The following is a 14,311-nucleotide window of genomic DNA, read 5'->3' as shown; positions in this document are numbered from 1 at the left end:
AGCCTGTGAGTTTAAGTGCAATATTTCTAGGTGGATTTAGAAGACCCTTTCCCTGGCAAAGCAAAGAGTTCTCCTGAGAGCTCATTTTACCAGTGGGCCAGCCTGTCTGGGTTAGAACAAAGGGAATTCTGCCTGTCTGATTTGGGCCAGATAGCAGTTTTCTGTTTCCCCAGTGATTGTGTACTATTGTGGAAGTTTGAATACTTTTCCATAAGTTAAGCAGAACTTCCTCTTCGAGTTGCCTGGCTCTGCCTTATCTGTAGTCAAGCTTGGGCTGCCGAGGTGGCCTCTGCCCTGGTTTAGCATGAGCAGAATAATAGCACTGGCTTGAAAAGAGATTCAAGAGATGATTACAGGATTATTCAGTAGGCTTGTCACCAGAGAATGTATCTGTTACAAAGAACATGTAGGTTTTTTTTATCACTATGGAATTTCTGCCGTGCCCGTGTGTGTATTCCAGCAGCTACAGTAGCTACACGTGGAGAGTCCTTTTGTTAGAATACCTTGCTTCTTCCTAGTATCTCATTTTTTCCAGAATGTTCTTTTGGTTAATGAAAGGTCTCCGAAAGGAGTGAGGGTGGGAGCCTTAGGTGCAGTGTGAACTTAAAAGGAATATTTCAAGAAAAGTGTGGTTTGATTTGAATTTCCGTAGGTAAGGAAGATCTGCTACTTAACATGTCTGTCCTCTGAATTTGGAAATTTCAGCCTTCCCTTCCCAAGCAGCACAAGTTTTTATTTTTCTTATTGAAATAGTGGGGGTGGGCAGGGCACGGTGGCTCACACCTGTAATCCCAGCACTTTGGAAGGCCGAGGCGGGCAGATCACTTGAGGTCAGGAGTTCGAGACCAGCCTGGCCAACATGGTGAAACCCCGTCTCTACTAAAAAATATTTTAAAAATTAGCAGGGTGTGGTGGCATGCGCCTATAGTTCCAGCTACTTGGAGGCTGAGGCAGAACAATCGCCTGAACCCAGGAGGCAGAGGTTGTAGTAAGCAAAGATCACGCCACTGCACTCCAGCCTGAGAGACAGAGTGAGACTCCATCTTAAAAAAATAAATAAAAAAAAGAAATAGTGGGGTGGACTTAGCTAAATTCCTTGATTCTGCCAAAACTACCTGAGCTGGCAGCGAGGTGTAGTACAGGATGTGGTGAGTGCCTCAGGGCTGGTCCTATGCATAATTGTGGATGTTACATATTTAAAGGTGTACCTGGTATGATAAGAATGAGTGCTCGTGTGTGATTTCCAACACACATACATGCTGATGGGAGATACCAGTTCCACTGCTGATATTAGGTTGGTGCAAAAGTAATTGCAGTTCTTGCCATTGAAAGGAATGGCAAAACCGCAATTACTTTTGCACCAACCTAATACTGAGCAGATGCCACGGTCCAGCGTGGACTTAAGTGTAGCCATAGTGTGAACAAGGAGAGCCCGGCCCTGACTCATGGGCCGACAGTCCAGAGGAGAAGAAACGGTACAGTCTTGATGAAAGAAGTCTCCAGCTGATCGTTTTCCCGGAACACAGTGAGAGGCAGGGTCTGTTCTACCTGGCTCAACTCAGAAGGCTCGGAGGCTGCTGCCCCTCCACCTGCTGTTAAGCGGCCTAAGTGGGTCACATGTGCCCATGTTCTCCCTCATTTTGAAAACATTTCAGAACCATCCCTGTCTACTTCTTGTCATTACGTGAGGCGCAATATAGTTATGATCCACTTTTGATTTTTCAGAGGTAGAATATTCTGTTTGTTCTTTCTTGATTTGCTTTGTTTTTTTACCCTCTTTTCTAGCAATTACTAGGACTTCAGCAGAGGACAGGCCTGGAAAGAGAAAGGGGCGTTAAACTCAGGCCAGACATTTTAGGCCAGTTTACAGCTCAGGTCTGGAGGTTATAGGTTGCACACGGCAGGCATGGAGAAAGCAAGTGAGTTTTGGGGATGTGGAATTTCACCATCCTCTGGTCTGCAAAGTCAGGGCTCTCTAAAATGTGTTTATTCTTTTGAGAAAATGCTATGTAAATGCACAGTGACAGTAGTAGAATAGTTTTCATTAGTTAAAAGTGATCAGAATTTTCTGGTGACATCTCAGGGTTTAGCAAAGGAAAAGTGGCTGTCTCAAAGGAGGCAAAGGGTGACAGTTTCAGATTGGCCTTCAGAATGCTGATCTTTCATTTTTGGGGAGGCTTTATATAATTTTTTTTTTTTTTTTTAACAGAATGAAGTCGGCCTACTGGAGTTCTTCCAAAATGTGATAAAAGAAACTAGGGCAGAGCCAAAAAAGGTGACGAGTTGGGTCCTCAACATTTTTCTGGGCTATTTAAAGCAAGAGAACCTCGCTGTCAGTGAGAGGTGAGTGAGGTCTGGGATTAATTTCTTCCTTTGTGATGAGGTCTGTCCAGAAGCTCTGGAAATAGGGCAGGTCCAGTCTTTGGCCCTCCCTGTTCTCCCTCAGGATATCCCAACATGACACAAACATCTCCTGTGGATTCCACATTCTAAATATGTTCTCTAGCCTATGTAAAAATGTATTTATTTCTTCAAATCTATGGCTGTGCCCTATGTTTTTTGCACTGCGTCAGAGGCTGGGGGCATGAAGATGAATGAGACAGACATTCACAAACTGTGGAGGATGTAGATCTGTAAGGAAACAGCCACCTCAGGGTGACCCTGTCGTGCCAGAGGCATGCACAGGGTACTGTGAATGCACAAAAAGGGGAGCTGAACGGACGCTGGGGAGCCAACCAGGGCTCCCCTCTGGAGAGTATGCTTGAGCCACGCCCTGAAGCACAAGGGACAGTCACTGTCCCTGTGAGAGGGACTGGCTGCACAGACAAAGTGGAGCAGTGCCCAGCTCAGAGACCAGCAGGCAGGGCAGCCTCAGGAAAGCCAGAAGCTGCAGGAGTCTGAGGCAGGCAGGCAGGAATGGTGGGGACAGAGCTGCAGAGATGACCAAGGGCCACCTGGAGGACTGTGTCTGCCTTTATCACCAGCTCTTGAAAGCTCATGCCAGTTTCACACTGAGGAAATGGAGTGTGTCTCAGTCAGCTCAGGCCACTGTAACAGAATTCCAGACTGGGTGGCTTAAGCAACGTGTCTTTCCCATGGTTCTGGAGGTGGGGAAGATGCAAGATCCAGGTGCCAGTCCTGGGTGAAGCCCTCTGCCTGGCTCACAGATGTCCTCATGTGGCATGCAGGAGTTGCGGGGTGAAACAGGAAGGAGGGAGGGAGAGAAGGCCCTCCGGTCTCTTCTTAAAGGAGCAGCATTCCCACCATAGGGACCACACCCTCGTGACCTGTTCTAGACCTCATTACTCCTCGAGGGCCCCATCCCCTAAAACCATCGGGGTTCAGTATAGGAATTTGGGGTGGGACACAAATATTCAGTGTCAGAGAGCAGACTAGAAGCAGGAATTCCATTTGGGAACCTCTTGCAGGAATGCGGATGAGAAATGCCCCAGGCCTGAGCCAAGGTGGCAGTGGCCAGACTGAAGTGAGGAGGCTAAGTTGAGAGCAGTTATCTCAATTGGCACAACTTCCAGATTTCTTGTTTGGGTAGAGGTGAAACAGAGGGCAGACTTCTTCAGTGCAGGAGGAGCTAAAGGAAGAGGAAAAAACTCAACAGGCCAGGGGTGAGGGAGGATGCCATAATCCATTTCAGAAGTGCTGGCTTTGAGCTGCCTGCAGGACAGACATCCCCTCACGGGGCTAACCAGCAGGCAAGATCTATGGGTCTGCAGCTGATGAAATCTTGGGGAGGTTTGCAGTTGAGAGTTCTCGTTGGTTCATTATTCAGCTCATGTTCACTTAGCCTCTGCTGTGTGCTAAACTCTGTGCCCAGCATGAGAAGCACAGTCCGTGGGACAGACACTGGCCCTGAATCAAAGGACAGGCAGCCTTGAAGCTGGTGGCTACAGTGCAGTGACGGGGGGTGCTCTGGAGGGAAAGAAGGTGGCAGCTAAGCTAAGACCTGAGGAAAGGATGAGCAGGCACGGGCCACGGCTGACGGGGAAAAGTGTTCCAGGCATGGGGAACAGCAGGTGGAAAAATCTGAGGTGAGTCTGGGCTGCAGGGACATGGCGCAGTGTAAGTGAAACTTGGACTTAGCAGCGTCTGTCCTTGAAGCCATTGGACAGATGAGAACTTTCAGGGAGCGCATCGTGCTAGGTGGCTGGGGAAGGAAGCTGAGGCTCTCTAGCCTTTAACTGGGAAGCATGGGCAGAGAAGAAGGAAACGGAGGCACAACAGCACAGAAGTAGAAGGAAAACGAGGAAACCAGGGTGGGTACTGGTGACACAAACCAAGGGAAAGGCAGGTTTGAAGAAGGAAAGAATCGGCAGCAGGTGTCACTCTGGGGCATTAGGAAGAGAGTTCCCTGGAGGCACATAGGCAGGCAGGTGGCAGGGCCTGGCAAGGTCCCAGGGGCAGGGAGACCCAGGCCAGGTGGGTGTGTCATTGTCTCAGCAGCATCCTGGGGAATGAAGACAGACAGATATTGACAAATAAATCCCAACAGTTGTTTGCTCAAAGAATTTAACTCTAGACGGTGTCAACCCCATGTTCAGCCGCTGGCTGTGAATGCACACATCCATGTGTTAGTGTGGCCAGGACGTTAGTTCCCTTCCTGAATCGGCTGCTCACCGGAAGTGACCTTGAATGAGATCCCCCTCTGACCCTCAGTTTCCTCACAGCAAAGTTAAAGTGGCAGGACCTGCCTCAGAGAGCTTTTGAGGGGAAAATTCACAGTGCCTGGCACATCGTGGGCCTTGGTATTAGCTGCCTGCTTTTTTCCAGGGTGGTGCACTAATACCAAAGCACCTGCCACCCTCATCTCATCTGCTGAACTCTGTGGCATCTACTGCCTCTTGGTCTTTTTTTTTTTTTTTTTTGGGAGACAGAATTTCACTCTGTCACCCAGGCTCGAGTACAGTGATGCCATCTCTGCTCACTGCAATCACTTTGCAGATTCAAGCAGTTCTCAAGTCTCAGCTTCCTGAGTAGCTGGGATTACAGACACCCACCACCATGCCTGGCTAGTAGAGACGGGGTTTCACCATGTTGGCCAGGCTGGTCTCGAACTCCTGACCTCAAGTGATTCACCCTCCTCAGACTCCCAAAGTGCTGGAATTACAGGCGCTAGTCACTGCAGCCAGCCTGCTTCTTGGTCTTTCATCCCTGTCCTCTCAGGCTTGGCCTCTTCATTCAGAAATTCTGCTGTTAATGCTGAAAATTCTATGCTCCCAGCACTTTGGGAGGCCGAGGCGGGCGGATCACTTGAGGTCAGGAGTTCGAGACCAGCCTGAGTGACATGGTGTCCGTTCTGTGGAGGCAGGAGCTGTGTGGAAGACTTTGTGGATGGAATACAGCTCTACCAGAGCCTTCAAGGTTGGATAGGATTTCACAAGGGAGAGGGCAGTGCCTACCCAGAGCCCAGGTGCAGGAACAGCAAAGAACTGGCATGATTGGTATAGCTGGCAGGAGCAGAGGGTGGAAAGTGGCCAAGAGGTGTGGCTGTGTGCAGAGCCAGAGCAGAGCCAGAATAGGGAGCCTCTGGAACGTTACTGGGATTCAGCCCTGAACCCAGCAGGTCCAGAGCCCCACTCTGTGGTATGTGGGGGATGAACAGGACCTGGTCTTGACCCTACAAGTGCTGTTAGTCTCCTGGGGAGGACTAGAACTTGAGCATCAGAATTTTAATTCGAGACAGAATGGGATGCTTCCGGTGTTGGAACTAGACACAGTGCAGTGGGAACAGAGAGGAGGGAGATTCACATTAGCCAGAAGATTCCAAGAAAGCTCCAAGAAAATAAGGTGTTTGTGCTTCTGGAGGACATAGAAATGTTTTAGCTTTAAACTTACCGTTTTTCTATGTTGTTGGTTAAAATTTATGGAATTGCTGAGCTTTAGTCTTGGAAGAGACCTTGGGATCTTCAGATCTTTCATTTAGCAGACGAGGAAACGGAGGCCCTAGGAGATAAGGGACTTGCCTCAGATGGCACAGCCGCAAAGACTGAAAGCCAAGTCCGTGGACTTGTGATTGGCTTCTTTATATGTTGGTCTGTGAAGTTAGGGATTTAACAACCATTTTGCTGGCCTCTAAAGGAGCTGAGGGATAAATTAGCCTGTTGAGTGGACCTGGAGCCCCTGGTATTTACCCAAGCAGTTCATAAGCACTAGAGTTTTCTTTTCTTTTCTTTTTGAGAAGGAGCCTGTCACCACTAGGCTGGAATGCAGTGGCACGATCTCAGCTCACTGCAACCTCTGCCTCCTGGGTTCAAGTGATCCTCCTGCCTCAGCCTCCCAATAGCTGGGACTACAGGCGCGCACCACCACGTCCCGCTAATTTTTGTATTTTTAATAGAGACAGGGTTTTACCATGTTGGCCAGAATGGTCTCGATCTCTTGACCTCGTGGTCCGCCTGCCTCGGCCTCCCAAAGTGCTGGGATCACAGGCATGAACCACCATACCTGGCCAGCACTAGAGTTTTAAGAACCTGAAGGGTACCCAATTCAAAATAAAAGTAGGCTTGGTTATTCCAAAATCAAGTAAAGAGGAAGCAGGCAACAGTTCTGTTTTGCAGCTTAAATGGAGCAAGGATTGAGAAGCCAGAACCAAACCATAGCAGCTCTTTTCCTACTCAGTTCAAAGAACGTTTAGCAGCATGGATATACCAGCCTACCCATAGAGCAAACATAAATGAACAGCCTCAGCTGCTAGGGCTCATGTTTCCAAAGCTTAGAAGGGCAGTAGCTGCAAAACTAGCTAGTCTCATAGTGACACTATGTTCCCAGGCAGGGAACATTCTAGAGATCAAATTGGTTGAGAATGATTTTGTGAATTAGCATTCATTTTTAAATACCTCTCAGAAGACTGATGTTTGAAGGGTCCAACCTCTTGTTGAACTTGGCTTTTTAATTGAGTATATTTCTTTGAAAGGTTGGTTTATTTGGTTAACAACTTCTGAATTACGAGTAACAGGTTTGGTTCAGTTAAGAAAGTGGACATTGTAGATTTCCTGACCAAGTATGTCATGGTAAAATTAGGCAGGTGCAGCTATCCAGTTGTCCAAGCCACTTGAGTGCCCCAGTGTTTCTGGTGAGCAGGCAATAGTCCCTAAGCACTGAAGCAGGGAAGGCTTTTAAACCAGGAAGGGACTGGCGGCGAGAGGAAGATGTATCCCACAGCATGCAGTGTAGGATAGCATCCAAGGATGGGCTGCAGGCATTGAGACCTGTTGGAGCTCACCGTGGCCAGAGCCACAGCAAGTCAGAAGTGGTGGTGTCAGGAATGCAGAGGGAAGGATGGCTGTAATTCATGTTTGGAAGGATCACTGGGATCTGGTAAGAAGGTACTAGATTTTTCAGGGAGTAGGTGATGAATAAAGCGAAGACAGCTTGGTAATCTGCACCCTGGTAACTACAAGCATGGTGCTGTCATCAGTTGAGACAGAAGAAGGGTGGTGGGAAACGGCAGAGGAGCTGGTCTGTGCGGAAGACAAATCTGGCTTAGGATAAGGATTGGGAAACTATAGTATAGTTTCTGTATAGCCCGTGACTCTAGTTCTGTATAGCCTGTGACTAAGAATTGCGTTCACCTTTGTTAAAACAAAGAAGCATATGTGACAGAAAACACTGACCAAGCCTCAAATATGCACTCTAGCTCTTCCCAGAAGTTTGCGGTCCTGGTTTAGAGCACATTGGCTATGAATGGGGCCTCTCAGGAGTTGGTTGGAGTCAGCAGGGGAGGGAAATGGGGCCTGAGGCAGCAGTGCAGCCCTGGGCCGTGTGTGCGTCCTCCTCTCAGCTGGGGTCAAAGCAGAGGACCCAGGAAGAGGGCACCAGACTCACCTGGCATGAATAGGCAAGGAGCAGCAGAGGGACAGGCGAGGAAGAGGAGGAGATTCCAGAGGCCCAAGAAGGGGGTTTCACAAGGAGCTTTTGGTGCAGCCCCAGGAGTCAGGGCATAGTGGGATGGGGAGAAGCTGAATATTTGGTCACAAGCAAGGGGGGTGATTTTTAAGAGAAGAGCTTCTGTAGAGGGCTAGGCACAGAATCCAGATGGCATGTGCTTTCACAGGGCGGGCAGTAGCCACTGGTATTAGATCATAATTGTTGTGACTGCAAGGTCAGCTGAAGGCATTTTCAAGATAGGGAGATTGGAGCATTTGTGAAGCCATGAGATTCAAGCCACAGAACATGGGAAATTAGCATCTTTGGTTCAGAGGAGCGGACAGTGGGTGGTGGGGTTCTGAGCAGGGGTGGAAGGGTTGTTTGATGGAAGAGGAGGAGGAGAATGCCCTGGAAGATTCTCGAGCATGGCTCAGCTGATGTCCTTGTGAAATGGGAGGTGAGGGCATGTGCTGAGGAGGGGAGTGGGAAGGGGGCAGCCTGGAACAGCCACTTGGTGGGACACCACTAGGTGTGCGGCGAAATCCATGAGATGAACACAGAATCCTCGTGTGCAGCAGGTGCCCCCGGAGGCCCAAGTCCCAGTGTCTTCCTTCCTCTTGCATCCGTTTTAACAGACGTGGACAAGGTGCACTTTGGGCCTGAGATAAGCTTGGGGATTGAGACAGGCAGCACAGGGGTAGCGGGTGGCTGTAGAAGCATCAGGGTGTCTGCTCTCCTCATCCAAGCTGGAGATGGAGCTGTGATCCTGAATGAGCTGTGAGGGACTGGACAAATTTTGGAGCTTTGAAAGAGCCCCTTTCCCCTTCTCAGTCAATCCATTGGCTTCAGAATGGAAGAGAAGAGAGCAGCCCACAGAGCTGAAGGTCGCAGAGTCAGTTTCTTCTTTAGCGGAGACACATTCATTGTCCGGAAACCAATATTATCTGACAGCAGCAAATTAGTAGTCTGTGCTGCTGCTGCCATTGCGTGTCAAGTCTGAGGTTTATTTATTGAGCCGATGAGCGGGGTCTTTCAGGGTCTGTGTGACAGGTACTGATCTTTGTCACTGTCTGACTCAAGTTTAGCCCTGGCATATGTGGAATTACCGTGTGCAGCCTGCCAGACATCCCTGTGGGTGTGAGGAAGCCTGTGACACAAGTATGATGACCTACTGTGTGACAGGCATTGTGGGGACATGAAGGTGATGGAGAAATCCCAAGTGTGATTTTGTCAGTGGAGAGATTTTATGGTCTAAATTTATTACCCGACTGATGAATTGAGGTCCTTACATGAATTTCTCAAAGACAACGTATTTTTAGTTATTTTGTGTTCCTTAAAGTTCTGTCCCTCTCCATCCCATCTTTTATATTATTGTTGCATTCTGAATGTTTGGATCCTTCCTCAAATTCCTGTGTTGAAATCCTGACCCCTAAGGTGATGGTATGAGGAAATGGAACCTTTGGTGGGTGATTAGGTCATCAGGGAGGGGACTTCATGAATGGAATTAGCTCCCTCATCAAAGAAACTTCTAAGCGCTTCCACCACATGGGGACACAGCAAGAAGATGCCACCAGTGAGAAAGTGGATCCTCACTAGACATGGAATCTGCCGGCACCTTCATCTTGGACTTCCCAGCCTCCAGAGCAGAAATAAGGTTTCTATGGTTTATTAGCCACGTCTCCTTTGGTACTAACCTGTTAGAGCAGCCCAGACAGATGAAGATAATCGACTCATGTGAGGCTGAGGACCTTATCTTTCACACACTCAAGAAATCCACTTCCACCTCAGTGCTTATTGTGGGTTCTACGCAGAGTCTACATTCTAAGATAATTGGCTATTATATTTTCTAGGATTGGAGAACATCAAGCAAACCACGCTTTTAGAAAAACTCTCCTTCCTTTTACTTGTCAGTAAAGGTAGGAAGTTGAAAAGGGATATTAGTGTGTTTAGCAGCCCTCTGCTCCTCTTCCTTTTGAGGTTTAATCAGGGTGGTTCACAGATGTTCTGAATACCAATTTAGCAACACCAGATAGTCTCCAAACCTAATTTTCACTTGGAATTGCCTTTTAGCCATACTTTGGGATAAACAGACACTTAAAGGATGATAAGCTGCCTCTGTACATCAGCTGTTTTAAGTGGACAGCCCTAAGAGGGTTTCACTGGACCTGAGTGAGAGTACAGTAAGTCATACCTGGTTAATGTGCACTCCATTGATTTGGAGTCCTGGAAATCAGCATAGGGATGAATAAGCTGCAGTTTCCTTTTTATATTCTGAGCACACCCAAAGAAATTAATTGTGAATGATGGGAACCAAAACTTAAACAAAGGATGTTTTCCAGTGGCATGAAGCATTTCAGAAGCCTTCATTTACACAGGCACACTAATGTGCTATTTATTTCATTCCGACCTTTTTAAAACCAGTCCCCAAATGACCTCAGATGTACAGCATTTCATTAGCCTAGTTGCTGTATATATAGGTTGAGTATCCCTAACATGGAAATCCAAAATGCTTCAATATCTAAAACTTTTTGAGCATTGACGATGATGTGCAAAGGAAATGCTCATTGGAGCATTTCAGATTTTAGACTTCTGGATTAGGGATGCTAAACTGGTAAGTATAATGCAAATATTCCAAAATTCAAAAATATCCAAAATTGGAAACACTTCTGGTCCCAAGTATTTTAGATAAGGTATACTCAACCTGTATTTAGAAGTCACAAAACCATACATTTTAAAAGAGTTTGTAATTCACTGTTGTCTTTTTCATGATTTAGGCACTCACCCCTACTATTAATTTACCTTAAGGTGAATTAATGAGACTTTACTGTTTCACAGTGTATGGTTGCCCCACGCTTTTATATCATGGAATATTGGCCAATAAGTCACATCCTAGAAATGTAGGTATGGTGGATTCTAGGCCCTTCTGTGTCCAGAAAGCTGTTGTGAGCCTGCAGAAGAGAAGAAGGTTATGTATCAGGTTCCCGAGGATGGATGAAGATGAGGCTGTTAGTCATTGTGTTTCCTTGCAGAAAACTGCTTACAATTAAAAGGAATTTATATTTGCACAGAAACACTCAGAAAAGTGACTTTGTTAGCTGTTTTTTTTTTTTTAGGCTGATCTTTCAGTTGAAAATATTTAATTACTCGAGTTTATTTTCCCTTTCCTGTTGTGGTTCATGAATTTTGCAGCCACCTCCTTTTCTTGACTAATTACACTGAGCAGTTGTCTGTTGCCACAACTTCTGCCAAACAGCTGTTATTGTTGAGTGGTAAAAGAAAGAACACTAATCACAAAAATTGATTATATCGTAAGATATAAAATAAGTAAAAGAGAGCCCAGTTGGCCTGCTGTTATCATCCCTGGCCGTGGGTCTGATTATTTACACCCATGAAATCAAGTGTTCTGATTCTGAACAGCCATTCATGGATGCCCTGACAGTATGTAATGTAAATGTGTTTTCTCTTTTGCGGGCCACCAGTCCTGTCACACCCTCTGCGCTCGCTGAGCTTCTTGACCTGTTGGACAGCAGAACGATTTCTTCAGCAGCAGCTAAACAGGTATGTCCATACTCCCTACAGTTTCTGACTGTGCCACTGTCCCAAGAAATGTTTTCTGTGACACCCCAATGCCATCATTGAGTGACTTTCATCATGAAAGTAGTAAATGCTTTTAGTGATTTTTTTTTTCACTCTGTCGCCAGGCTGGAGTACAGTGGTGTGATCGCGGCCCACTGCAACCTCTGCCTCCCAGGTTCAAGCGATCAGCCTCTTGAGTAGCTGAGACTACAGGCATGCACCACCATGCCCGGTTAATTTTTGTATTTTTAGTAGAGATGGGGTTTCACCATGTTGGTCAGGATGGTCTCAATCTCCTGATCTCGTGATGCTTGGCCTCCCAAAGTTCCGGGATTACAGGCATGAGCTACCTAGCCCAGCCATAGTGATGTTTTTAATGCTGAAAGGTAGAAACATTTAGCAAGGATATGAAGCCAATACGTACAGTGCAGCCAGTTTGGTTCTCATCATCATTGCTAACCTGAGGGAATAGTTATTACCTGGTCCTGCCCTGAACTTCTCCCCCTAACATGTCTTCCCTGAGCCTTTTACATCTGAGCACTTTGCCTCATGCCCAAGGCAGCCTCAGCTCAGCTCTCAGCCTACCTGGGGCTCTTGTCCTGCCCTCCACAGCCTTCCAGCCAGTCCCAGGGCATCCCTTGTCCCTGATGCACAGTTGCTCTTGGAGAGTCTGTCCTAAGCACAGAGGGTGAAGTCAGACAGTAGATAAAATGTTACAGACATGCCCAGTGTGTGAAAACTCAGAAAAATAGCATCATCCTAAGCAGCTTTTTGTCTGTCTGTACCTTGACCTAACAGTGCTGGGTGGGTGAAGACTCCTGGAATTCAGAAAATTCTTAAAAATACATACTCAGAAAGATAAGGAACACCAAGGGAGCTGCCTCGTCTCAGCTTCAGAGATCGCAGCTGTCAGTGCTTCAGCCAGGAGCTTAATGTTATTTTAATGGTGTCTTTTGCATGTAACGTTTATCTGCACCGACAGTAGTGGCAGGTTACAAAGGGAGGCTGGGGGAAAGTGGCTGCTTTTGGCTAATGATGAGGCACCTTGGCACACACACTGGGCTGGGTGCTGTGGAACCGGAGACAGGACTAATAAAGTCTCTGTTTACCCACCTCGAGTGAGGCTGTCAACTACAGGGACCTTGCCGCGTTTAGGAAAGGCTCTCACTTGTCTGGATGTCAGGGGAATACAAATGTTTATTACAATGCTCAGCAGTTGCAGGAAGATTAGATGGCCTGAGGGCGGAAAAAAACACTATACATATATATACAGAAGAGCACATGAATTATGGCATGTGAAATGAAAAAAGGAAAAAACCTTCCCCTTCCTCCTACCCATCCTGCCCCACAACAAAACAAAACAAAAAGCCTAGTGCGGTGAATAAGATAGTTCCAGTAGGAAGAAATGGAAAATGTTGGAAAATGCTGACAGCTGGGTTTAGATGTAGAGACGCTTTCAGATTTTATCAACTTCCAGCATGTTGAAAGGAGGTGGCTTCTGTGAGGCAGTCAGACGAAAATACAAGCCTGGCTAGAAGGGCGTCTAGTGTGTGCTGTATAAGGGGAGCCCCCTTATGTGTCAGTGCCTTGGGGTTTTTGTTTTTCTACCTTTTGTTTTCTGTTTTTTAGGAAATTACTGATTTTCGAGGGGAAAGTAATATATATTGATTATAAAAAATATAAGTAGTACAGAAAAAGATTCTCAGATTCTACCACCTTGAAATAGCTACCTTTAATAGTAGATCAACATAAGGAAGGAACTAGGGGGAGGAGGGAGGAAGAAAGGATAGCAACAAAGACTTTCAAAATCTGAAGTTATAGGGTACTTTTAAAGTTCATTTCTTATTTTAATTATGTAGTGTCCTAAACATTTTATCTGGATATTTTATGTATTTATTCACTTTGTATTATTTATTTTTATTTTATCTGGATGGTTTATGAAAAGTCATCTGTGTTGCATCACACATCCATCCTTCACTCCTTTTTAGGGCTAAATGGGGCTGCTCCTCTGCCAAGCCCCTCTACCGTTGTATGGACACACCCCATTTTGTCTGTTCATTCGTCAGTTGATGGATATTTGAGTTGTTTTCACATTTTGGCCATTAGGAATAATGCGGCCTTGAACAGTCATGAACAAGTGTTTGAGCATAGGTTGAGTGTATACCTACAGGAATTGAATTTCCGGGTCATAAGGTAATGCTGTGTTTAACATTATGAGGATGTGCCAGACTATTTTCTAAAATGGCTGCACCTTCTTACAGTCTTATCTGCAGTGTGTGAGGGTTCCAGTTTCTCCATGTCCTCACCAGCACTTGTTATTGTTCATCTTTTTGATTCTACAGCCATCCTTGTGGATGTGAAGTTGTATCTCACTGTGGATTCTATTTGCATTTCCATAATCTGTTGAGAATATTTTTGTATCTTATTTTTATAGTGTACTTTTTTAAAAAAGAAAAAATGTGTTGCAGTTTCCAAATTTAACAGAAGAGTCCAAGTATGGCATGGTTTTTAGAAAGTAGTGAGCCAGAACAAAAAGACTCTGATCCTACTGGTTATTGGTATTGCCTCTGGCAGAACCGGAAGAGGCTCCATTAAGTGATTGGATGACCAGGGGATAAGGAAGAAAGGTGACTGAGTGACTGACTCCTAGGGATGACAGACAGAAAGAAGAACCCTGCTCTGAGAGCAGAATTCTGAATTCCCAAGAGCCTCCCACTTTGTGCTCCAATCAGTTATTAACCTGCCTTCCTCTGCCTGTCTGTGCATTATTTTCATTCCTTTTGCATTTCACTGCACCCTCCTCCCAGGTGTCCTGCCAGTGCTTCCGAGATTTACAAATCTCATCCCTTCAGCA

At 46.3% G+C, this 14,311-nt stretch overlaps 1 protein-coding gene across 2 annotated transcripts in view; it reads left to right on the top strand.

The window, feature by feature from the left end:
- The window catches only part of GATB (glutamyl-tRNA amidotransferase subunit B), an 81,304-nt gene extending 69,769 nt beyond the window's left edge, over window positions 1–11,535 (top strand). For both annotated transcript variants that reach the window (XM_017518951.2, XM_017518950.2), the window contains 2 exons: window positions 2,210–2,343; window positions 11,361–11,535. In XM_017518951.2, coding sequence (XP_017374440.1) covers window positions 2,210–2,343; window positions 11,361–11,520 — 294 coding nt within the window. In that variant the 3' untranslated portion in view covers window positions 11,521–11,535. The remainder of the gene's footprint in view (window positions 1–2,209; window positions 2,344–11,360) is intronic.
- Window positions 11,536–14,311: the final 2,776 nt, after the last annotated feature.

The sequence above is a fragment of the Cebus imitator genome, unplaced genomic scaffold (assembly GCF_001604975.1).
Source record: "Cebus imitator isolate Cc_AM_T3 unplaced genomic scaffold, Cebus_imitator-1.0 Scaffold716, whole genome shotgun sequence".
Lineage (NCBI taxonomy): Eukaryota > Metazoa > Chordata > Mammalia > Primates > Cebidae > Cebus > Cebus imitator.
The sequence above is the reverse complement of the archived record's forward strand: the minus strand, read 5'-3'. Positions and strand labels throughout refer to the sequence as shown.